The sequence below is a fragment of the Gymnodraco acuticeps genome, unplaced genomic scaffold, assembly GCF_902827175.1.
Source record: "Gymnodraco acuticeps unplaced genomic scaffold, fGymAcu1.1, whole genome shotgun sequence".
Lineage (NCBI taxonomy): Eukaryota > Metazoa > Chordata > Actinopteri > Perciformes > Bathydraconidae > Gymnodraco > Gymnodraco acuticeps.
This window is the reverse complement of record NW_022990295.1, coordinates 1,704,144-1,728,105: the sequence shown is the minus strand read 5'-3', so window position 1 is coordinate 1,728,105 and position 23,962 is coordinate 1,704,144. Positions and strand designations below refer to the sequence as shown.

The following is a 23,962-nucleotide window of genomic DNA, read 5'->3' as shown; positions in this document are numbered from 1 at the left end:
CTGTATGATAGGTCAGTAGATGGGCAGACAGGCTATAAATCCCTATAGAAATATTACACAATGTTATAAGGCACTGTTCAATATCAATATTCTGCCCATACACCACATTAAAACCGGGCACTAGGGCTTTAAATGGCTCCTTGAACCCTCGGGCACCCAGTTAATAAACACCCACGTCAGCAGAGCTCCAATCGCTCTAACCGGGTTTCGGTCTTTAGGGCTGAGCAGGAAGTGCCTGACTGTGGACCCTGGAAGGGAGAAAAGAGCACCGGAAAAATGCAAAAGAAATTAAAAACGGAAATGGTGGAAGACTTGGGGGCGAGTAGACTCTATCGGGCGCCGGGTGAATCAAGTCACCAGTGAGTATCGATGGATCTTGTGGGGGTTGAACGGCGTGGGGCGTAAGCGGGTCCTGCCGACACCTCACGCCTGGGAGAGAGTCGCTGGGTTTGGGCAGCAGGCAAATCCTCCCCGCTGCTCGCTGCGCTCCGGACCTCCGGGGAAAGTGGGGGTGGCGTCGAGGATGAAAACGGGTGTATTAGCGCGTCTTATCCCAAATATGATTCCCTATGTGAATATATGTATTTATCAGTTCGCAGTATGCTCAGTTACTGGAGGTTTGTTTCTTATTTTTCCATTGTGTGCTGGCTGGAGCCTGAAGTGGGCGTCGCTCCAGGACAGACTGGGCTGCTCTGGTGCGCCGCTGCCCGCTTTTCTCTCGGAGGACTGCAGCACTCTCATTTCGTTTTATAGGTCGACTACCTGAATTAAGCGAGAATATCTCTGTTTACATACTGGACTTGGTTTCGTGTGACATGAGGAGCAGTATAGAATGTTGCAAGCGGGCGTTGCACCGTGGTTATCGGGCGCTGGGGAGCCTGTCAGAAGGCATCGTATAATTAAAAATGCATGGGTGTAATTTAGAGTCTACACGAGGAAGGCTAAATAGGTTACTATAAAAAAATAAACTATTCTGCAAATGAGGTTGCGGCATTTTCGAACTATCTTTGCATGTCATGCCCAGTTACAATGCTCTAATATGTTCTCTTCCCTTAAGTCTGTTGTGTTTGTAACGTCAGATATATTTCATGCCCGCTTTACCTTCCCTTATGGGTGATAACAGGGTTTTACCACCCGATGCTCTGACTGGAGTCGGGTGTAGCCTATTAGAATGAGAGTTTGATTGAAATATCGTGCATCCAATCACAGCGCCGAATGAAATCAGGTAGGCGGATGTTTTGCGGAGCTCGAGATAGTCCAGTGCATAAACAAAGACAGGGGAGATCTGACAGCTACATCAACGGGGGGGTCACTGGCAGTGGTGTAGTGGTCGTTGGACGCGGGGGATAGCCGTCCCCCCACTTATCTGGAGACCCCACTTTTTTGAAGCATGGTTTTTTTTTAATAGTCTAAGTCCAAGCATTTATGCAATTTAGGCTTATAAATTGTTTATGTGCCGGTGTGTCCATGGTTTTGAGTCTGTGTCTGTGTTGAGCGCAGCACGTGCTTTTTGCAGTACAGTAGCCTAACTAAAGTAGGACTAAGTATACCGGTAGTTTCTGTAGACCTGCTGTCTGCCCGTTTTGTGAGTGCACTGCGCACTTGTGGCATTGTTTGGGATGACTAGACCCGCGTCCCACAAATTGAGACTATGTCCCGCATTTGAGTGACAGTCGCGCAGAAAGTTCGGTTCGCTGACGTCCGGCACCCCCCCCCCCCCCTGCTATGTGACCTGCTTTTAATATTTAACCTGGTAGCACAACTATTTATCAAAGTCAGTTGGCCAGGTCAGATATGTCCCACGAACACACTCAAGAAGTGTATGTTTTCCACTGTAATATATAAAAGTCAAAACATTTGTCATGTAGGCTATGTATAGGCTCTTAGCTTGTTCATCCAGGATCATGTAGATGGAAGAAGTGATACTGTCATTATTAGTTTCCACAAGGCCTTTATGATCTGTTAATTTATTGCAGAACAGTGTTTTCCGCATGCACACCCAGTGCTCTCATGTTGTCTCCTGCAGGCAGCCTCAGAGGTGGTTCAACGCGGCAGACATCACAGTGGCTCACCAGAGCAGCCTGCTGAAGCAGCTGAACCAGCAGCGCCGCCAGGAGCTCTTCTGCGACTGCAACCTGCTGGTGGAGGGTCAGCTCTTCAGGGCCCACCGCAACGTCCTGTTTGCCAGCAGTGGATACTTCCGCATGCTGCTGTCCCAGGGGCCGGACGGGCTGGCTGACTCCGTTGATGCCACTTTCGACGTCTTCAGCCCCGAGACCTTCACCGTCATCCTGGATTTCATCTACTCCGGCCAGCTGGACCTCTCAAGCCACAACGTGATCGAGGTGATGTCAGCAGCAAGCTACTTACAGATGAACAATGTCATCAACTTCTGCAAGAACTTCATCAAATCTTCCTTGGAGATCAGTGTAAAGGATGAAGACAGTGAGCGTTGCCTCAGCGTGTCTGAGACCTGCAGTTTCACCAGTGTAGCAGGGGATGAGACATTAGAGCAGCAGCAAGGCCCCAGCTCTGTCAGCCCACCCCCTGCGCTCTGGACCCGGGACAACTCCAGATCACAATCTAGCTTTATAGGAAAAGACTTAGACCAGGAGTCGTCGGCCTCAGTGATGAAGACTAACCCGAGCAGCCCTGCTGATGATCTCCATGCAGAGTCAGAGGACCTGCATGACCCTCAGGATCCTCTGTACACCCTGCCTGGATCAGAGCGCCGGAGAGGTAAAGGGGGGACTAAGAGGAAAGGGTCCAACAGCAATCGCTCCAACCAACCTGCGGACCTAGACCTGCAGGAGGCCAGGACACAAAAGGCTGAGAAGGCAGAGGAGCTTTATGCTACTCTGCCACCTATTGTGGGTGTAATTGGACACTTCAATAGAGGTGAGTCGGGCTGTACGAAAGGAAAAGACAATCATTTCTATAGAGAAGTGGGAAAATGAACAACATGGTCAGACTGGCATGGATTGTAAACCTCAAAATAAGCCAATTCTTCATATTCAGGACATTATTTATTAATTTATTGAAAGTTAAATACGGACAGAAATATAATATATGGACAAGCTGAAAACAGCTATTTGATGCAAGTATTGTTCTCTTTATAGCCTAGCTGACGCTAATTTGCTACAGCTGCCTGGGTACAAATCCCGCCATGGGTTTACTGTTGCATTTTATCCCATGCCTTTACTGTCTCCTTCTCACTAATATAATAAATCAGAAATGCCAGAAAAAAGTTTATATTCTATATAAAAAAACGAATATAACTGAATTTAGAAACAGCAAGACACAGTCAGATGTCATGCAATTTCTTGTCATCGTTAACCATTTTACAAATATTTTTAGCATGAACTCCCAAAAAAGTAATCTCTGTAACTTATTCAACATTTATCAGCATCAGTGACCTTCTTAATTCTAACTTTTATCACAATCATAAGAATCAGAATAATTGTATTTAACCCAGGGGATATTGGGTTTTGTGATTCTGTTGCAGGTTGCTGCATCAACCGAAAAGCAAGAGCTCTGAACACTTTATCTTCCTCTTTGCAGACTCAAACCCCATTATGCGCTTCAAATGTCCCTTCTGCACACACACGGTGAAAAGGAAGGCAGACCTGAAGCGACACCTGCGCTGCCACACTGGAGAGAGGCCGTACCCCTGTCAGGCCTGCAATAAACGTTTCACTCGCCTGGAGCATCTTCGGAGCCATTTCGAGACGGTAGGTTTATTAACAACCCGGAGGCAAAAGTAATTCAGTATTGATGTAACAGCTTTAGAAACATAGAAATTGTGAGCATACACTTCAGGCTGTGCTTCAGTGTTTGAAAACAAAAGATTATTTACAACCACCTACTCGTCCCCATAGAAACACCAACAGCATTTCTGACTTTTTTTTGTTCCTCCACAGATCCATCAAGCCAGGAAGCTGGTTTGCAGGAAATGTAAGTGTCAGGTGACGGAGGACACTGGGCATGTGGTGTGTGAGGGCTCACGACGATACCGCATGTGCACCGCATGCATCCAGGAAGTGGATTGTGATGACATCCCCATGGACAGTCTAGATGGCGCCAATGAGGAGCCGGCACTATTGTTGGGAGTAGACGGGGAGGAGGAGGGGGACAGCAAGAGGAGCTGGATGGTAACTGATGACGATGACCTGGCTGAAGACTCGGGGGCCGACCTCATCATCCAACAAGTGGACGACAGTGACGAGGAGCTGGAGTGAAATATAGTGTGTGTGTGTGTGTGTGTGTGTGTGTGTGTGTGTGTGTGTGTGTGTGTGTGTGTGTGTGTGTGTGTGTGTGTGTGGGTGTGTGTGTGTGTGTGTGTGTGTGGTGTGTGGTGTGTGCGCGTGTGCGTGTGCGTGTGCGTGCATGTGCTGAAGCCATGCAGGAGAATTTATGAATAACATGTGATCCAGTAATGTAAATACATACATTTATGATATATTAGTTATATATATACGTCTATTAGTTAAATGCAACCGGTTAATGGTTACTTTAAATGAGAAGTTGACCTTAGTGACAAATGGAATGCTTTTTGTTAAACTTCATAAATATATGCAGTATCCAAAGCATGCATTGTCAGTGTTTCCTTTGCCTCTATTATTGTTAAATAATAACTCTTTCAATAATTTTTTCATATGCATGTTAAAACACATGCTACTTTTCGAGTCTTTCTGCTTTGATAAATGCTGGCGTTTGAACAAAACAAAGTGACATGTTATGACTCTACTGCTGTTTTCCTGCTCACTGTAGGGAAAATCAACAGCAGACTTTTCTTTCCCTCCCAATGTCACAAAGTTTTTCTATGATCATTTTTGATTATGATATGCACTATGGTATAAAACCAATTATAATGTATTTGTCTGTTTCTTTTTACTTTTTGACACATTAAAGATATTTTTATACAACTCTGTGTTCTGTGTCATTTCACATCTTGTTGTCTAAATGGAGAGTTTAAACAAATCTTATAAAAGGAAAACTATAGTAAGGACAAGAACAAATAATGAATATACAATAAAATAAAGGCAGATTATATGCATTCGAAATGGACAATATTTCATTGCACACTGATGATTTTAGAACATTTCGAAAGTGTTATATGTAAAGAAAACAGTATTCATTTAGATTATTTGTCAAATAGTGAGTGAATGATTACAAGAAAAATGACATCAACATGAGTGAAGCATTAAAACATATGTGTATAAATATGATGTAGCTTTTGCAAACGTCTTAAACGTATATGGTAATGGAGTTGAATTACAATTAACATAATAAATGATAAAGGACATTAAAAATATTCTGAAATGAGTTTTCAATACAAAGACCCGGCCCATAGATGGCGACCTTGCGGTGCTTTCCGTTCCTCTATCCCGAGGGAGAAGTGACATCAGGGTTGCGTTCCGATAATCCAAAAATCAGCTCCTAAATTCTAACCCTATCTCCTATTCCTTGACCTCTGAGTGAAACGTCACGGGGTTAAGGGATAGTGGATAGGAGAATTCAAAAGGATTTAGGAGAAGAGACTGCGGTGCTTAGAGAATCCGAATGCACTTTCACTATCCGACGTGTTTATGATGCGCCAGCGGACGTCATGAATGTGCGTCTGCTGCTATGAGGAAACTATGGAAACCACAGTTTTCTATAGCGGACTACAACATGGATGTTTAATAAGAACAAGGGACTACTGTAAACTCATCTAGAGACTCTGCACCGTGCTCTGATGCTGTTGTTTTATGCTTTATGAACGTGGACAACAGAGAAACATATTCTTCATGACCAAAGTTGGAATTTAAATAAAAAAGGAAAGTGAAACGTATGCTCGTCACCCTCTCCCTCCGGTCCACATTAATACAAATGATCCCAATACGTATGATTGTATGAACTATTAAAAGATCTTAAAATAAATACAAATGTATTTATTATAAACGTTAGTCCTTAACATCTATCACTGTGTATATCACCATTCAAACATCTTTTAAAAGTTGAGCAAACCCCACACAGCTCAGTGAAATGTTGACTTTATTTGATCATTTCAGTAAAAACTAACGTTCATATTTCTCTTTTTGATTATAATACTGATGAACGTTCAAAACAAAGCACTTTGGCAACTTACCACATACGTTTTAAAAAGCTTAATAAGCACCGTAACTTTCATGATATAATTTCTCCCATTATCGTTTGTGTCCATGAACGGCCGACTGTTGTGTGACGTCAAATGCTGCGGCTGCAATGCATTGTGGGGCAGCATTTTCTCCTCTCCTTTCGGTTAGGGAGGTCTAGTGGTTCCTAAACTAAAGGAGGTTATAAAGGAAGTTTGAAACCTCCTTTTCTTTCATTTGGAGAATTGGAACGGCACTTATCATGGCTGCCAGTGACGTACTTCCGGGTCATTTCACTCCGTTAGGAAGGTTCCTAAGCTAAATGGACTATTGGACTTCAGCCCAGGGCCTCGTTCTTTCCTATGAGAGCTGCTCATTGGCGCATGAGGACAAAATGGCCCAACTTTTGAGAGAGCGAAACGTCACAGATTACCCATCATGCCTGGCTGTCAGAGCAGAACATCCATGAGAAGAACCCGTATGTGCGTTTACAGAGCATGCGCCCCTTAAGCCCCGCCCCCGGAGCTCCTACTCTCGGCTCAGTAGAATGAATGCATTTTACAACTTAAGGACCTAATGATTATAATAAGGGCTATAAAATAGTTCATACGGGGTAGTTTATTTAGTTTTTAAAAAAGTATCCGCTGATTTACAGACGTCTCTTTCCCAATGTTAGTGAATGGGAAAAAGTATTTCTGGGCCCAGTGACGTCACGGACTGATCCGGAAATTGTAGTACCGCCTTTTGGACACAACGAATATTTTCATCAGAGTCCGGCGCACTTCCTGGGGGCTTGGATCTATCTAGCACTAACCGACCAACATGGCGACCGTGATGAGTCTTGTAAACAGAAGAATTCTAAGTTCAGCAATGGGTCAGAAGTATGTGGCGTATAGCTCAGCAGCAAAGGTCACTGCAGTACGTTTTATTATGCTTTTATCTCCCAGCAGGTTATATTGTTCATGTTTAAATGGCTGTCAGTACTGTAGTGCTTGTCGGCGAACTGTAGCCAACTGTAGCTTCCTCCACGGTCAAGCTAAGCTAACATACAGTCACTGATAGCTGGTAACCTAGGCAGCTGTGTGTCAGGTTTTCTTACCTAACACTGCTTTAAATTACATCTGTATTAAATATGTGTCTGCGTGTGTTTGTGCAGGCTGGCGTAAGAGCAGGTCAAGCTCTTCCAGAGAAGGTGAAAATAGTGGAGGTGGGACCCAGAGATGGGCTTCAGAATGAAAAGGTATGTAAGGTTATGTAAGAACAATTAATGACTTGAATAATTTGATTAAACACAAGCTATTACATGTCAGATGTTAACATATCTATGCGTGTCACCATCAGTAGAAACTCTGTTACAAGTAAAAGTCCTGCTCAATCAAAATGTGACTCAAGTATAGGTACAAGTGTGTGTATATGTATATGTATATGTATATGTATATATATATATATATATATATATATATATATATATATATATATATAGTACAGTATTAGCATCACAATATAAGCTACTCGTATACCAAAAGTATTCATTTGGCAGATTGGTCCATTTCAGAATAATATATTATATGTTTTGTTTATCAAAGCTTGTAAAGGGGCAGCTAACTGAAATTACTTGGTAAACTACTGGTAGCTAATAATAATATAATTTACTCGATGTGTAACTAAAGTCTTATTTCCTTGTTGATTCTATTTCATGTCATTAGTCAAAATCTGCAAAGTATTGACTAAAGCTAGTGGAGTAAAAGTATACTATTAATCTCTCAATAGTAGTGGGGTAGATTTACAAAGTAGCAAGAACATTGAAATATTCAAGAAAAGTAAAAGTACCCCAATATTTTACTTAAGTACAGTACTTGAGTACATGTACTTAGTAACTTTACAACACAGAGTATAATGAAATAGAGCAGGTGTTTAAATATTGTATAACAGGTGAAATAATTCCAGGCATGCATTTTTGTCAGTCTTTTCACAATTATTCCTCGTTTTATTGCTCTGCTGCTTCCCCCCTCAGACTATCGTGCCAACAGAAACTAAAATTCATTTGATTGACATGCTGTCAGCGACAGGGCTGCCAGTCATTGAGGCCACCAGCTTTGTGTCTCCAAAATGGGTTCCACAGGTGAGTTTGTTCTCCCACAGCCATTCATATGGAAAGTGCTGACACACCCAACGTAGGGCGGTACAGAAATTGCAGTGTGAAGGAATGGTGGTGGCTTGTTCTCCAGGACTAATTGGTTTCTGTCACCCTTGTCCAGATGGCAGACCAGGTGGAAGTGATGAAGGGGATTGGTAGGAAACCGGGGGTGTCTTACCCCGTCCTCACCCCCAACCTCAAGGGTTTCCAGGCTGCTGTAAGTGTCACACATCACATCCCAATAGCTACACTGATCAATCCAGCTTCATACACTGTAGTCTCAATGTTTCAATACAAATTGTACTTGCTCTTACTTACCTCAGTTGAAGGCTGGAGCTTCAGAGGTAGCCATATTTGGTGCTGCATCAGAGCTCTTCAGTAAGAAGAACATAAACTGCTCAGTGGAAGAGAGTTTACAGCGCTTTGAAGTGATTATGAAAGCAGCGAAAGAAGCCGGTGTGCCAGTTAGAGGGTAGGTTTACTGTCTCGCTCCTAACACATGTATACATTACTGGAATGATTGGGTTTTAATTTCCTTCCTCTCTGTTTCCTGTCACCTCAGCTATGTGTCATGTGTTCTTGGATGCCCCTATGAAGGCAAGGTGGCACCAGAAAAAGTTGCACACGTGAGTTTTATTTGATAGGTGTTTATTTGACATAAACTGGCACACTACCAGGTCTAACTTGGACTCTATCTTGCAGGTGGCTAAGCGTCTGTACTCCATGGGCTGCTATGAGATCTCTCTGGGTGACACAATAGGAGTGGGGACTCCTGGAAGCATGATTGAAATGCTGGAGGCGGTGAGCAAAGAGGTGCCAGTTAATGCCTTGGCAGTGCACTGCCACGATACCTACGGCCAGGCCCTGGCCAACATCCTCATAGCCTTACAGGTCAGACCTCACTCTGGTTACTTACTATTTTTGGAAAATATATTTTCCTTTTTATTATTAGAATAAATATGAAAGGTAAAAAGCAAACATTAATTCATAAACTGAAGATTGTCTTTAATGAATCTATTGTACCATTATTTTGCAGATGGGAATCAGTGTGGTGGACTCGTCAGTAGCAGGGCTGGGGGGCTGTCCCTATGCCCAGGGGGCTTCTGGGAATGTTGCTACTGAAGATGTAGTCTACATGCTTCACGGACTTGGGATTCAAACAGTGAGAAGTCCTCCTTTATGTTTATCTTTAACCTCCCTTTTCTTTTATTTCCTATATAGTAGAACTTGTTAATGCTGCTCTTGTTTTTGCGTTTTTTCCACATATTATAATTAAGCTACATTTGTAGTTTACATTTTAGCCATATTTTGTAGGATGTGGGCTACTTCAAGTTTAACATTTGACTTGCTGTCCTCACCTCAGGGAGTGGACCTCTCAAAGCTGATGGATGCCGGAGCTTATATCTGTCGAACCCTCAACAGAAAGACCAGCTCCAAAGTAGCGCAGGCCAACTGCAAGCTGTAGACTAAAGTGAAAACGCAGACTGTACTCTGCAGCTAAACCTGGAGCCTTCATCCTCTCTATGTGCAGATCTGCTTATTCTCTCCTGAGTTTCATTCAGCCTCTCCAAGTACTTTATTTTTAGATTACCTTATTAAACTTCATGATGGCATAGCTGGAACAGTGCCTTATGTACAGTCAGTCTAATCACAAATCCATCTTATAAATTCATGCCATCACCTGCTTCTTTAATAGTGTGCTTACATTCCTTTCTGGCCAGTGGGGAAATCAAAGTAGACACACACTTAGTTTCTGTTAATGAACCAGTGGAATTATGTCTTGGGTATGGATGAAAACACTGTTTGTTTTCTACCATACTCCATTATGTCTGTCTTCAAATGAATTCTCCATATAGAGTCTATGAAAAATCTGTTCTAATGAACGTGGGCATTGTACTGGCTTGTGGAACAAATGTTGATGTGCTGTGCATTTATTTTCCTTTCAAATTCAACATGTAAATAAATGTAGATTGTACATTTAAAAATAAATTTTATTTCATACATGAAATGTGTCATTGATCTTATGTGGAGAGCAAAGTGATATAAATAGCGTAACTGTAAAGAAAGATTGTAACTCAAGAAGCTTGAAAAGTAAATCTAAGCCTTTTACAGTCAATATTAGCTCAATTGTTGTAAACATTTTGGAGCCATAACTGACCATATTAGGCACAATGTTAATATTTCTTAACTCATAGTGATTTTGTAGTTTGTTGCGGAAATGATCCAGAATAAACAAACTTTTTTTCTTTACTCCACCTTGTTAAAAACCTGACTTACAAGTCTGACAGGCAGACTGAGATTCTTACCGCTGGCCTCCTCATGGTGCTTTAGAAACTTGCCTCATGAGTATAAGAGACAGTCAAATCACATGTGATGACTCACAGCTAGATCATTTGGACAAATGATATTACCGTGCATGCCTTTTAATGGATTGTGTAAGAAACTAATCATGAGTCAACAACAATGGAAAATAACAGCTCTTTAAATTATAAGGATGATCAAACTGTTTGTGGGAGGAAAAGTGTCTTTGTCCTATGTGTTAATAGAAACCTGTTCCAAAAATAAATATCACCTGCGTATCAAGAAGCATCCCTCATTAAAAACACCAAATACAAAACACACATTCAATACATTTAATATATTTAGCTTTGTAAAAATTACATTTTTAACAAGTGCATAATATCCATGTCCAGCTGAGGTCCACAGGGGACGATTAGGAACTCACAAAAATGTGTTAATAGTTCAATGAGACGTCCGTTTGTACGACCTTTTCCTCAGTGCTGCAGCTCTACCAACACAGGGATAAACAGCAGCATTCCTTTGGCCTTATTTAAATCAACAGTGGTCTTGGATGTGGGGTGTTTGTGTACAAGCACATCAAAACACAGGCAGAAGAACAGCGTATGACCGTGCAGCATAAACCTGAGTCTGCTGAGGCTTAAGATAAAGAAATACACTAATATTACATGCACATTGTTGCTTATCTGAAGCAAAAATGCAGTAAAAACATTTTTGTTTTGGCCAGCTCGCACACCTTCAAGTAAAACTCAGCCATAACTCTATGACTTTGGAGTATCCCCACTCCCAATGTTGTTTTTTTACCCATCTTTAATGTCAACAGGACAACACAAGGTAAAGCTAACGTTCAGTTAAATAAAAGAGATCGAGAAATGTGCGTCTAACAATTAGTGCCCTGACACACCACTGTATACACTGGCAGGCTGGCAGGGAGGCAGGCTGGCAGGGAGGCAGGGAGGGGGAATACCTTAGCCAGGTGTGTCCTGCCTCTTTGTGTGAGCGTTTCATTGCCTTCCCCTCCTGCGTCAAAACTCGAATCACATGAAAGACAGAAACCTCACAGGAATGTTTGAATATGGGTGAGGGGGTGAAGTTGAAAAGCCACACAGACCTGTATTGTGTTCAAAAAGAAGAAAACCAACATATTATTAACAAATCAATTTGACTCGAGCTGACTTGTACATTGTGGATGTTGACTTGGAAACCAAAGTTCATGAGCTCAAAAAGAGTCTTAGATGTGGACACAGGGATGGATCCTGCCCTGATGACTCATGACTTCCAGGGTCAGACACACACTAACGTTTGTCTCATAGTTCTGAGTTTGTTTGTCTTTTGGTTTGACACTGGGTTCTGCTGATCTCTTCATTTCAGCCTCCTGTCATCTCATGAGGAGGACAGATTAGGAGCGGAGGCCCTTATCTTCTCTTCCATTATGAGGCTGGATACCCCGTGTGAGGACTTGAATGCACTCTTAAAGGACGGAGGCCTGTCCTTCCGGTCCCGACTCGGCACAGCCAAATGGCAGTTGTTAAAGGGCTCCTTGCTGTTGTAGTCTTCTTGTCGCACGGCTGTTCTGCGATGGCGCCTCTTAAACTTGTTGCCAATTCGCGCAACGCGTTTGGATATGAGATAGATGATCTCGCAGATGTTCAGGACGATGCAGAGGCCAGAAGCTCCGACCATGAAGTAGGTGAAGACCTTCTTCTCAGTGGGATGGCCGATGTAGCAGTCCACCAAGTTAGGGCAAGGCGCCCCGCTGCACTTAACCAGTCTCGGCAGATAGAAGCTGTTGTAGATGTGGTGGAGGATGTAGAGGAACGCAACCTCGATGCCCGTCTTGGCGAAGAGGCTGACCAGATAGGTCCACCACAGGCCGCCGTGCTTCTTGCCCGTGTTGGCATACAGCTTGACGCTGTCTGGGTTCTTTATCTTGTATTTGCGCTCACGGTCATCACGGTACGCCACGTGCATCACCACCATAAAAGATGGGCAGGAGATGAAGATGAGCTGCAGGGCCCACAGGCGGATGTGGGAGATGGGGAAGAAGTGGTCGTAGCAGACGTTGGCGCAGCCGGGCTGCTTGGTATTGCAGTCAAAGTCCTTCTGCTCGTCGCCCCACACTCGCTCCGCCGCCACCACGTACACCATGACCCTGAACACGAACACCACAGACAGCCATACCCGCCCGAACGCCGTAGAGTATTTGTTCACCCCACTGAGGAGGGCTTGGAAGGTCTTCCAGTCCATGTCCTTGGCTGGCAGTCAAAAACCCTTTCTCTGGAAATCCTCTGTTGCTGGTTGGAGTTTATCTTCAAACCTGGAAATGGCAGAATGAAGAATGGGTGAACATGTTTGCATTGTCTGCTGAGTACTCTGCTTTCACTCTGTGAACTCCAGGTGCCTTGCATAATACATAACCTTAAATTCTGACATTTATAAACTCTTCTTTATCTTCTAAATCTGAATGAAAGTGAAAGCAACTCCCAAAGGCCTCATTTATCTGCAGCTAGCTGACAACAACACATTTATGGGTAGGCCTCGAGCCAAATTAGTTCATGGAGAAAACAAGTTGGACCAACGATGACACATCCAGAGTTTCATGTAATTCACAAAACGCAATGGACTACACGACTTTAATGCAAATACGTATGTAATTAACATAGTAAATGCTATTAGCCTTCTGCTGTGCTTACATGTAAAAAAAAGACATCTGAATATGTATGAGTCTTTAAAAACGGCCTTTTACGCACAGACTCTATGCGTTATTTAAACATATTTTAGTGATGGATTTAGCTCTTTTCCGATAGTATGAGTTACACAATTACCCGGGACAATACAGGTTGTGTGGTTTTTTGTATACGGCCGTATCTCGTTACAGAGATGGCCGTATAAAAAACAACGAATCAACTCCTGTCCAATTGACTGGAACGCGGAAGCTAAACTCTTTTTTTTAAGACACAGCAAAGTTCATTTTGGCGAGTTTTTCCACTTACCGAAAGAAGTATTAGTCCATTATATGTTGAAAGCCACCCGATAATATGTGTTTCTGCGGGGTTTCTGGCCGCTTTAATGTCGTTTTGGTCCTATAATGCACAGATTCGTTTCCAGTCGACAGGTAGCGGAGAGCAGAGTTGAGAAATGCGCCTGTGGGTGTGGTTACAGAAAAGAGACTGGAGCCTCCCCAGATGTTCCTCTTCTCTCTCTCTCTCTCTCTCTCTCTCCTCTCTCTCTCTCTTCTCTCTCTCTCTCTCTCTCTCTCTCTCTCTCTCTCTCTCTCTCTCTCTCTCTCTCTTCTCTCTCTCTCTCTCTCTCTCTCTCTCTCTCTCTCTCTCTCTCTCTCTCCTTGACTCGGTCTCACATCCCACTGTTAGGTGGCTAGTCAAATATTGTTGGCGTAACAGGTATCACAATTCAAGGAAACCATTTTCAGACTGCCTACGGGTTTCAGGACACATGCACCAACACATTTGGCACCGGATAAACCCAATTAGAGCTCACATGGTTCACGTTAAGGATTGGCAACATAGTGACCACCAAATCCTTCCAGACACCGTTACATGAGGAAAAGCATCCTCTTCTTAGGGTTGTTTTGTGCTCATTAAAATGATGTCAGATGTCAGATTTAGGTCCATTGTTCTTTACCTTCCCTTTTTTCCAGGAAGCGTAAGAGGCAGACAGACACACCTTAAGGTGAATGCATTTCTTTGGTATTGTTTTGTTGTGCATATCTTTGACTTGTTGCAAGCTTCTAAAAGTATGGCGAGGCAACATTCTTACAGGGATTTTAAGTAGGAGTAGGATATTATAAAACACACATCATCATTATACAGGGGGAATTTGTTATCAATTCTTAAATGTCCATGTTCCTTGTTCCTCATTCTCTTTCCTCATTCATTTACTGCTCTATTCATTTTTTCCATCTGTTTCCATTACTTTAACAACAGTGCCAAAAGAGCATATTGTGTTTCCTTTATTCTTGTAGAGGCAGAACTCTTCTCAGATAACACGGTCGCAATTCATGCTATAGGCTCATCCTCAGATCTATTGTCTCCACTTCACCATCCACATGCTTTTCACGACCAAACCTTGTTTTTTTCAGACTTAACAGATAAGATATCCCTTCTAACCAGCTTTTTTGTCTCTCTTTTCTTTAGGGAAACCATCCCATCATAAGCAGTGTTTGCAGTCCTCAGAAGCTGTAAAGGGAAATTAAACATGCCATAGTTATGCCAGAGCATGCCCCTTCTTGCAGACCATTCATAGCTATTAAATCCTGTGTTGACTTTATATAAAAGGATAATATACTTGCTCATGTTTCACCAGTCTCAAGTCAAGTCAAGTTATTGACTGAATTTGCATTGCTCTGTTCAATCGCATGCTATGTTTCAATGGGCTTTTCTTCTTTCAGGCTCACAATGACAATGGCTCACAACTATTAGAGGAAGTCGGCTCAAAAACCGTAATTCACAAGGTTGAGATATAAGAGCAGTTGCAATGCCACATGCTTAGTTTGCAAACATAACTAACCTCATCATCTAACTAAATTGTGTTTTTTCCTTCACCAAAGTTCAAATGTCTGGAAAAAATGAGATGTGAAACTGACATGTAGACAGAATTCTGTCTGGCTAAAAATCCATAAGTAATTCAATTATCAGTGCACTTTTTTGTTGTATCCATGTTTGTTTCTCATATTGTATCTGTGTTCAAACCATTTCTACAATATAGAAAGCTGAATTGTATGAAAGGTTACACCATGAATAGAATGTTATAATGTGGGCTTGTCTAAAGCAAACACTTCATCTCAAAGACTCGCAGCCAACGGGGAAAAACTCTCCGAACATCAACTGCGATTGTGCTTTCAAGGAAAGTCCAGCTGTGGCGTTAAGCTTCCAACAACATCTGTATTTACTCCTGTAAAAGCTTTTTAGCAGTTCAGACTACAACAATTGAACTAGAGGTGAGGGGGAGGGTAAAGAAAAGTTGCTTCTTAGCTCCAGATGTATAACTGGTCCAGGCAGTCTGCTTCTGGGACACACCTGGAGGAATGCACCCCAACCTCTTCCAGCAGCAAGTCTCGACAAGACAACAGCAACACAACACGGGGTAAACACTTTTCACTGCTGTGGCTGTGAAAGGAAGGCAATGTACCAGAACAGAGGGAAGGCCTGGGGAGAGAAATTAAACCAGAGAATAGCTGGGAGGGTCCTTTGATGGGAGGGATTGCCCGCTTCACTTAACCACCCAGAAAGGCTGGGCAAGCAGAAAAGGGACAAAGAGAACTTCAATTATGTTTGCTTATATTTTCAGACCTTGTGACACTTAATCTAACACTTGAGAGTTTAGATCCTGTTTAGATAGGAATTGATGATTAACTCAGACTTAGTCACTTAACATAATTGTAGCACATGTGGCCCATAAGTTCTCAAATCACCCACAAAAAAACTTATTTTGCCACTTTGTTCTTTTGGATTTAGATATCCATTTTTGACATTTGTGCTACCGACCTTTTAAAGTAGAGGTGTTAAAAGTGTTTATAAGAAACATTGCCCTAGGAACCATGATAATCCACAGACCTCTTGTTAAAAAGGTTGATCGGAACTACTGTCTACTGTAAAATACATCGATGTTTCCAATTCAATCTGTTAACAGTAGTCTGCAGATGATCTTTCTGGATGTTTATGCAAAGACACTTTAATGTTTGACTCTTTCAAATGTCATTCTTTATTGCTCTGAGCAGCACCAACTATATTTATTCTCCTCTGTGGTATTGAGGAGGCCGTTTCAGAGGGAAAAACACTAGCAGAGCAAATGATCTAACTGGGTTAAAAAGAGAGAGTAAGAAATGGTGTTTTACTCTCACTATATCTCTTCTATCACACATGAAGTTTCAGAAGTGGAAACATCCAGTCAGAGGTTGTGTAGACCGACAAATTCCTGCACTGGGTGGATCCACACCCGTCAGAATGGGTGATTCAAACCGAGGGGTGGGAGACTCCTCCTCTGCCCTTCTCCAATGTACCAATCTACCTAAACAATGAGGGCGCTGCGCCTAGCAACAGAGCAATTTTGTTCGCCAATGGGGAGGGAGGGCTTTATGAAATGTAAAAAGTGTAAGAAGAAAGAAAGTCTGAGGGCTTTGTCAAACCACACAACTTGTGAAGAATTGATAAGTCCTGTGACTAGATTAAATCATTGTATTTCATGTTAAGATTTAGTGTGTAACTATTATAGATCTACTGCATATGGACCTCTCTAAATTGCCTTCCTTGATTCTATAGAGGAATAAAGACATTTTGAAAACATGAAAATGTAAAGAAACCTCATATCCAAACATCAAAATTATTTTATTGAAAAATATTATTAACAACTTTGCAGCCACACATTCTGATATATGTGTTTACAACCCTGCATTTCAACATTATTGCACTCGTTTGCCTTTGTATAGGAAGCAGTTTATTGTCAAACCTGATGATAAATTATGTAAAGTTACTCACAAAGAACCAGATATGATCATGTGAGTGAAGGGGAAAGAGACCCAGTACAGCTTGGAGCAGTTCTGGGTTGAGCTTTGAGCAGAGGGAAAACTTTACACAGAAAACCACATGTGTTTGTAAAACCATCGCCAAAACCATGGAGTGACTCATGTAATTGGACTGTAGTCTAAATCTGAATCACACAAACTAGATTTTTCTTTGCAAGGCTGAACTTCATCTGTAAAAAAAATACACTGACCCAAACACAACAGTGAGCACATTCCAGATAAATCACACATATGCCTCGAGGTCCAAAAGTTCAAAAGTCTTTGATAGTGGACACAAAAAAAGTAAAGAACAAACTTAATCGTAGTTCAGTCTCTGAGCACAAAATGTCTGCTGACAAGTCTTTTAAGGAAGTGCCTGTAGAGTGGGGGGAGATTAGTTTTCTTTTCCACCGCATTCATTTAGTCTTTTCCTTTAATCTCAGAATCTCAGGATGTGACAAGGCTGTATGAAGGAGCGGGTGTCTCAGGGGAGCTTTTTCCAGGCATCTTTATACCGTTTAACTCGATCAATTTGCGTTTCGGGGTGTGGCGATTGTTGTGAATGGATACACACCATTCACGGCATCGCTTGCCAATCAGGTAGACGATTTCAAAAATGGAGAGGAGGATGCAGGCCAGGCTGGTGACCACCATGAAGATGGTGAAGATCCGTTTCTCGGTAGGTCGAGCGATGAAGCAGTCCACCTTGTTGGGGCAGGGCTTCTGTTCACATTTGATCAGCGAGGGAAAGTCGTAACCCTCGTAGATGTGGTAGAGGAGGTAGACGAAGGTGGTGTCCACACCTATTTTGAAGACCAAAGTGAGAACGTAGGTCCACCACAGGCCTCCACGCTTCTTGCCCGTGTTCAGGTAGAGGCTTCTGCAGTTCTCGCCATACTTGAGCCGGTGTTTGCGCTCCCTGTCGTCCCTGTAGGCCACATGCATCGTCACCAGGAGAGAGGGGCAGGTGACGAAGATGAGCTGCAGGGCCCACAGCCGCACGTGGGACACGGGGAAGAAGTGGTCGTAGCAGACGTTGTGGCACCCGGGCTGAGCTGTGTTGCATTTGAAGTCTTTCTGTTCATCACCCCACACCTTCTCTGCGGCCACCACAAACACCAAGACCCTGAAGAGGAACACGATAGAGAGCCACACTCGGCCGAAGACTGTGGAGTATTTGTTCACTCCACTGAGGAGCCCCTGGAGGAATGCCCAGTTCATGACGACGTTTGTTCACAGTCTTCTCTTCCTGCTGATGGAAGACAGAGGAAATTCTTTTCAGCTGAACAGGCACAGAGAAAACCAGGTAGCCTATCTACCGGCCTGAGACAAAATAAATCACAGTCACACACATAGAAGAGGGATAAAACAACTAAGAAACAAGTTCCGGCAAAACTGGGTTAATATCATGATAATCCCGTGTTAACATATATGTAACGCACACTATAAGATCAAAAACAACACAATGAACAACACAAATGTCCGCAATTTCTTTATAATATAAGATGTTTTCTTATTCTACAAGCAGACACCTTTTTTAATCTCGTTTTGTGCCGAAACAGTCAAAAAAATATTACTGAATCACTTCCAAATGACTACGGTAAACTTTTTAAAGTTTGGACATTCCGTCAGCAATTGCGCGTATCCACAATATCCACGTCTAAATGCTACACAATCGGATACATCCAAACATGTTCGCGTTATCATCCTATTCCGTATTTAACATATTGATTTGAATACTTACAGTTTAGCCGCTGCTGTTGTGCTTCAGTGTCGGAGCGGAAGAGCAGCTTGGATGAAGCTCTCGGATGAATATCTCAGGAGATTTCTCAACAGACGGGAGTGGAGGGGGTGGAGTTGTTTGCCATGTCTTCTTCTCTCCAATCAACCTGCTCAGGTGTGGCAGCCACACTGTAACAAACGTGTTTATGCGATTACGTATGGATATAGGGTAACGTTTGATGTACCGTTTATGTCAAAATAGGCATCATGCGTTTGGATCAGATTGGATTGATCAGACGTCCTGCAAGTTCATTATTTACATGAAACCCATTAAATGAAGAAAATGAAGAAAAAACTATTCAATACAAACAATAAAATCATGTTAAATAAAGATATTTTGTATTTGTATAAAATATCAGCGCATGAACAAAGCACATCATCTGTTTTATTTACATAAACTGTTTATCCTGAACTATAAAGGATGTTTTTGTATACTCTTCCTCGCTGTTAGGTTACTATTTACGTTTTATAATCATTCCAGGCATGGTACAAATTGACATCTGTGTTACTATAGCTTTAATTCATTCAATTGCATCTTGAGATATTGCAGTATTTTCATATAATTATCTTGTTTTTCGACAGATCTTTTCATATTTACACTATACTATGATTTTCTTTACATTTTCACCAGACTTGACTATGACCTCTTTTCAAATTGTTCGACATATCATACAATAACTTTTTTCAACATGCCAAACTATTATTGAATTGTTTGTTTGTTTAAGGGAGGCGTGTGGTGCAGTGGGTTGTGCGTTGGTGTTCGGGTCAGGGGGTCACAGGTTCAAACCCCACTGCATGTCGTTGTGTCCCTGGGCAAGACACACCCCAAGTTGCTCCTGTGGGGATTGCCCACAGTATTGAGTATGTAAGTCGCTTTGGATAAAAGCGTCTAACATGTAATGTTTGTTTTTTTCAGAAATCTTCGACATATTCTGTCATTTTTCTATCGTATTTTCTAATTAGATGACTTTGTATTTTTGTTTACTATTATCGACATGCAATATGACTTTTTTATGAAATGTTCAATATACTATACTTTGGGTTTTCTTCAGATATTTTCTATACAATACAATGAACATTTTCAGGCTTTTTGGACACACTGTACATAAAAATATCCATTCAAATCAATGGAAAACTATTCTATTTTATCGAAAATGACATAAGGACTTTTCATATTCTTTAACACAATACACTATGGTTTTATTCATATTTTCAACATACTGTAACCAACATTACCATTTGCAAACTTGAGGTGAAAGCTGACCAAAGGTCAAAACATGTTCAACACTTGCTGGTGTCTTGACTGTAATAGTTTAGGAAGCGGTTGATTTGATATGCATCGCTAAGAGCATTGGCCAACCATTTCCACTCTTTTTGTACCAAGGAATAGAAATCAAGCTGTGGTTTCTTTATTAAAAAAAAAGATGTTTATTGAAATATTTACATGGCAGACAATGTGGGCTCAAAGAACAAAATACCATGAACACACTCACACTGTCAGACATACACTGCGGCCACAGACACATACAAGCAAACACACACTGTTTTGGTCACTCATATTCTCCACAGTCCGAGATGATGACTTTCTGCTTCGGCTTGCCGTCTTTATTTCCCTGAGCCTGCAAAAAGAAAACACAATTATAAAAAAGCAATTACATCTAAAGATTCATCCTGATTGTCTTTAACCTTTACAAGCTTTTATAGTTAAATAACCTGCTATTATTAATATAACATTAAACCAATATAGTGAGTTTGTAATGTGTACACTTTTAAGTGAGATGATGAACAGAAAGTTTATTCACAGGTAGCAAATAGTGATGGACATTGTTTTGAAATAAATTGTGTTTAAATTGAGAGCATTTAAACCAGAGGGTTATGTATTGTGTAGCTCATTATGATCACTGCATTGAAAAAAAACCTTCAGTTGTATTTAATAATAATAATACAGTCTGAGTGAACCCTTTATCCCTCACCTCCATTTCACGGAGCACATCCATGCCCTCCACCATATCTCCAAACACCACATGTTTGCCGTCCAGCCAGTCTGTTTTGTCAGTCGTGATGAAGAACTGGGAGCCGTTAGTGTTTGCTCCAGAGTTGGCCATGGAGAGCTGGCCTGTGAACACAAAAAAAACAAGATTGTAAACAGTTATCCACAGAATCTGTAAACCATGATGCTGATTCACACTCAGACCTCCGACACAAACACCCACACAAAACTCCTCACCTGGCGCTGTGTGCTTGAGGACAAAGTTCTCATCATCAAACTTCCGGCCGTAGATGGACTTGCCCCCGGTGCCGTTGTGGTTTGTGAAGTCTCCTCCCTGGCACATGAACTGAGGGATGACGCGATGGAAGCAGCTGCCCTTAAAGCCAAAGCCCTTCTCATGCGTGCACAGGCAGCGGAAATTCTCTGTAGAGAATGAAAGAAAAGATGATGAGGTCACTTTTTGCCAATTTTAGATTTAGGGGGGAATGATAAACACTTTTTTTTTTACGATCGACTCCTGTAGAATTCAGTGTTAATTATTTATGCAAGCACACTTAACATTGTACAGCTACAACATATATTGTTGACAAAGATATGATGTTGAAAGCCCTACAGCACACACACCTGCTGTCATGGGAACAATGTCGGCCCGAAGAAGGAATCGTAGTCTCCCCGCTGCCTTGTTTCCAATCTTGATGTCCATGTAGACCTGAGGATTAACTCTGCCCTTTTTAGCCGGGGGCTCAGCCTGCAAAAAACAACCAAATCATACTGATGTCACTATCTTGACATAGTTAAGGGTGGGAGCCATCAACTCTTTTTAGAGAAAGCCGCCTCACCTCCTCTGTTGCAGTGGTGGTTTTCTCTCCAGCCGCTGCCTCCCCGTCAGCTTCCTCTGCGGTCTTCCCCGAGAACTTCTTCAGCCAGTCGTCGTCCGACCACACTGACAGAAAAGCAGATTTAAATTAAGAATAAAGGATTTAATATAATTGAACCTAAGAACTCTATAAGCTGTTTTTAAATTACCTGGTCGAGAAGATCCTTCTTTGATCCTCATGGGCTTGGCAGTGTTGACTCGGATAGTCCGCCCGAAAAGCTCAGACTCATTCTGGCAGAAAGAGCAAGAACATCAACATTAAAACAGAAAGCTAGAAAACAGAAAACTTTAACCTTTTGGGCAAACTCACATCAGCTATGTCTCAGAAACAGAATAACATTCTCACTTACATGATTGTGCAACACAGTGATGCACTTACCATGTTATCAATAGCTGCTGCAGCATCCTACAGAAGAAAAGGCCATAAATGTCATGAGCACAGAAATATGTATAATTGAAATCCTTACTATGTGTTACCGTCCATGTTTACACTGAATTCAACAATCAAGCAAAGATACAAAATGTCCTTATCAGACAGTAGTGCAAATAATAATAATACATTAAGCCCATTCATATTGATATGCTGTACAACAGCCATATTAACAAGGATGTACATAACAGTACAATCCCAAGCAGATAAATTACTATGTGTTGCAACCCTTTTTTTAAACTCAGATAGTGTCAAGGTGTGTCCATGTTTAACTTTTCTCAGTGCAACTACACACTGATTTTAGCCTATTTTAATATATGTATTGGCCTTTTCATGTAAATATCTGAATATTGTTACTTTCAGTGTGTACTTTAGATAAGTACCAGTACATACCTCTCCCAGTTCAAACTCAATGAAGGCAAATCCTCTGTGCTTTTCTGAAAACAGATCATTAGACAGACACATTATTTCAGTTTATCTTGGCCACAGTGATAAAGTGTTGCAGAAACAGAGCAGTTACTAGTCTTACCTGTTTCATAGTCTAATGGTATCTGGATGTCTGTAATGTCTCCAAACGGAATAAAAGCTGCATGTAACACCTTCTCATCGACCTCCTCTGCCAGGCCACCTGACAGAACACACCAAAATGATGAAATGTATATTATTGCATATTAGCGGAAGAGCATAACGGGACAGTTTAAACGTGCTGCGTTCAATAACCATATGTCCATAGGATTTCCTGAAGCTTACGCTTATATTTATATTTTACTAAATTCATTCAAAATTCTTTAACAAGTTGACTATAAGTACTTTCTCATGTTAAAAATCGGCGAAGTTGCCATGTTTTCAGGAGACGTTTTCAAGTTTTACCGGCTAAACCTTTTCCTTCCGGAGGTTTTCTTGCACTATATTCATATTTTCATTTAGTTACTTCAAATATTTATAAAGTATTGACCTTAATATGTTTGATAAATGTAGTGAAACTATGTAGTTTCAACGATTTTTAAGAAAAAAAACATTAACTTACCAACATACAGCACTCGTTTGTTAGCCGCCATATTGGATGTTACCCCTCAACTTTGACCCCGCAGATTGTGATTGGTTCAGTGAGACTAAAGCCCGCCTCCCAATGACCACGTTTCCTGAGGCGCCATCTGTCGGAGGAAACGGGCACGACTCCTATTCACTTTAATACTAGGCTTCATTGGACAGTACAGTAGGCTATTACAAGTTGTACATTCAGCTGTAGACTATCACCACAGTCCTTCTATATTTGGGATTGGGAAGGTCCGTTTGACCAGTTTTATCTATCTTGTTCAGCAAATATTCCAAAACTCTACATCTACTTTTTACGATGACTATTTGGATATAAGTGAGATCGGTAAGATTTGCATTTGAGAAACAACTCTTCCTTGTTACATGTTTGAATAATAATATTAATGATGACTTAAGCTGTTTCGGATAGGGACATGCCACTTGTTATAACATGAAAAGCACAGGAAATTATATTATCATTCATATGCACTGTTTGTGTTTTACTGCCCCGGTAGGCCTATGCCTCTATGCACAATTCCAGGATCCTGAAACAGCAGTTGCCAGGTTTCAATCATTATTTTACCTCTGATTTTCCCACGCTGATAATGTCCAAATATCATCTGTGGAAGAAAAAAAAGGCCTGTTGAGTATGCTGGCTCACACTGTAATCACTTACTGGGACACCTGTGCTTTCTTACAAGTCCAACTGCTGTGAAAAATCTCTGACTATTGTGGAGCATATTTTATTTTACCTTTCTCTATTTAAAAGGGACATTT

The 23,962-nt window shown here is 41.6% G+C and overlaps 5 protein-coding genes across 9 annotated transcripts; 2 read left to right on the top strand and 3 right to left on the bottom strand.

Moving 5' to 3' along the window:
- The first annotated feature begins 214 nt into the window (after nt 1-214).
- On the top strand, nt 215-4,925 carry zbtb8a (zinc finger and BTB domain containing 8A). Its single transcript, XM_034222414.1, has 4 exons — nt 215-359; nt 2,027-2,898; nt 3,562-3,731; nt 3,921-4,925. The coding sequence occupies exons 1-4, from the start codon at nt 277-279 to the stop codon at nt 4,236-4,238; spliced, it is 1,443 nt and encodes a 480-aa protein (XP_034078305.1). The 5' UTR covers nt 215-276; the 3' UTR covers nt 4,239-4,925.
- A 1,910-nt stretch (nt 4,926-6,835) lies between these two features.
- Nucleotides 6,836-10,261, top strand: hmgcl (3-hydroxy-3-methylglutaryl-CoA lyase). Of its 3 annotated transcripts, none has more exons than XM_034222416.1 (9): nt 6,836-7,025; nt 7,273-7,356; nt 8,131-8,238; nt 8,375-8,470; nt 8,577-8,725; nt 8,816-8,879; nt 8,956-9,144; nt 9,290-9,415; nt 9,617-10,261. In XM_034222416.1, exons 1-9 carry the CDS (start codon nt 6,939-6,941, stop codon nt 9,716-9,718), a joined length of 1,005 nt encoding a protein of 334 aa, XP_034078307.1. In that variant the 5' UTR covers nt 6,836-6,938; the 3' UTR covers nt 9,719-10,261. The 3 variants fall into 3 exon arrangements, with proteins under 3 accessions (XP_034078307.1, XP_034078306.1, XP_034078308.1); XM_034222415.1 differs by having other exon boundaries at nt 6,836-7,034; XM_034222417.1 differs by having other exon boundaries at nt 6,865-6,997.
- A 399-nt stretch (nt 10,262-10,660) lies between these two features.
- Nucleotides 10,661-13,735, bottom strand: cx35.4 (connexin 35.4). Its single transcript, XM_034222418.1, has 2 exons — nt 13,545-13,735; nt 10,661-12,868 (listed from the first exon to the last, which is right to left on the bottom strand). The coding sequence occupies exon 2, from the start codon at nt 12,796-12,798 to the stop codon at nt 11,935-11,937; it is 864 nt and encodes a 287-aa protein (XP_034078309.1). The 5' UTR covers nt 12,799-12,868; nt 13,545-13,735; the 3' UTR covers nt 10,661-11,934.
- A 3,141-nt stretch (nt 13,736-16,876) lies between these two features.
- Nucleotides 16,877-18,967, bottom strand: cx34.4 (connexin 34.4). 3 transcript variants are annotated; one of them, XM_034222411.1, is made up of 2 exons: nt 18,816-18,967; nt 16,877-18,323 (listed from the first exon to the last, which is right to left on the bottom strand). In XM_034222411.1, the coding sequence occupies exon 2, from the start codon at nt 18,290-18,292 to the stop codon at nt 17,519-17,521; it is 774 nt and encodes a 257-aa protein (XP_034078302.1). In that variant the 5' UTR covers nt 18,293-18,323; nt 18,816-18,967; the 3' UTR covers nt 16,877-17,518. The 3 variants fall into 3 exon arrangements, with proteins under 3 accessions (XP_034078302.1, XP_034078303.1, XP_034078304.1); XM_034222412.1 differs by having other exon boundaries at nt 16,877-18,320; nt 18,816-18,929; XM_034222413.1 differs by having other exon boundaries at nt 16,877-18,394; nt 18,816-18,869.
- Nucleotides 18,968-20,257: 1,290 nt separating this feature from the next.
- On the bottom strand, nt 20,258-23,253 carry ppie (peptidylprolyl isomerase E (cyclophilin E)). The gene is made up of 10 exons (XM_034222410.1): nt 23,178-23,253; nt 22,680-22,778; nt 22,544-22,587; nt 22,100-22,126; nt 21,870-21,951; nt 21,683-21,786; nt 21,468-21,591; nt 21,081-21,266; nt 20,827-20,969; nt 20,258-20,472 (listed from the first exon to the last, which is right to left on the bottom strand). Exons 1-10 carry the CDS (start codon nt 23,206-23,208, stop codon nt 20,404-20,406), a joined length of 909 nt encoding a protein of 302 aa, XP_034078301.1. The 5' UTR covers nt 23,209-23,253; the 3' UTR covers nt 20,258-20,403.
- Between the last annotated feature and the right edge of the window lie 709 nt (nt 23,254-23,962).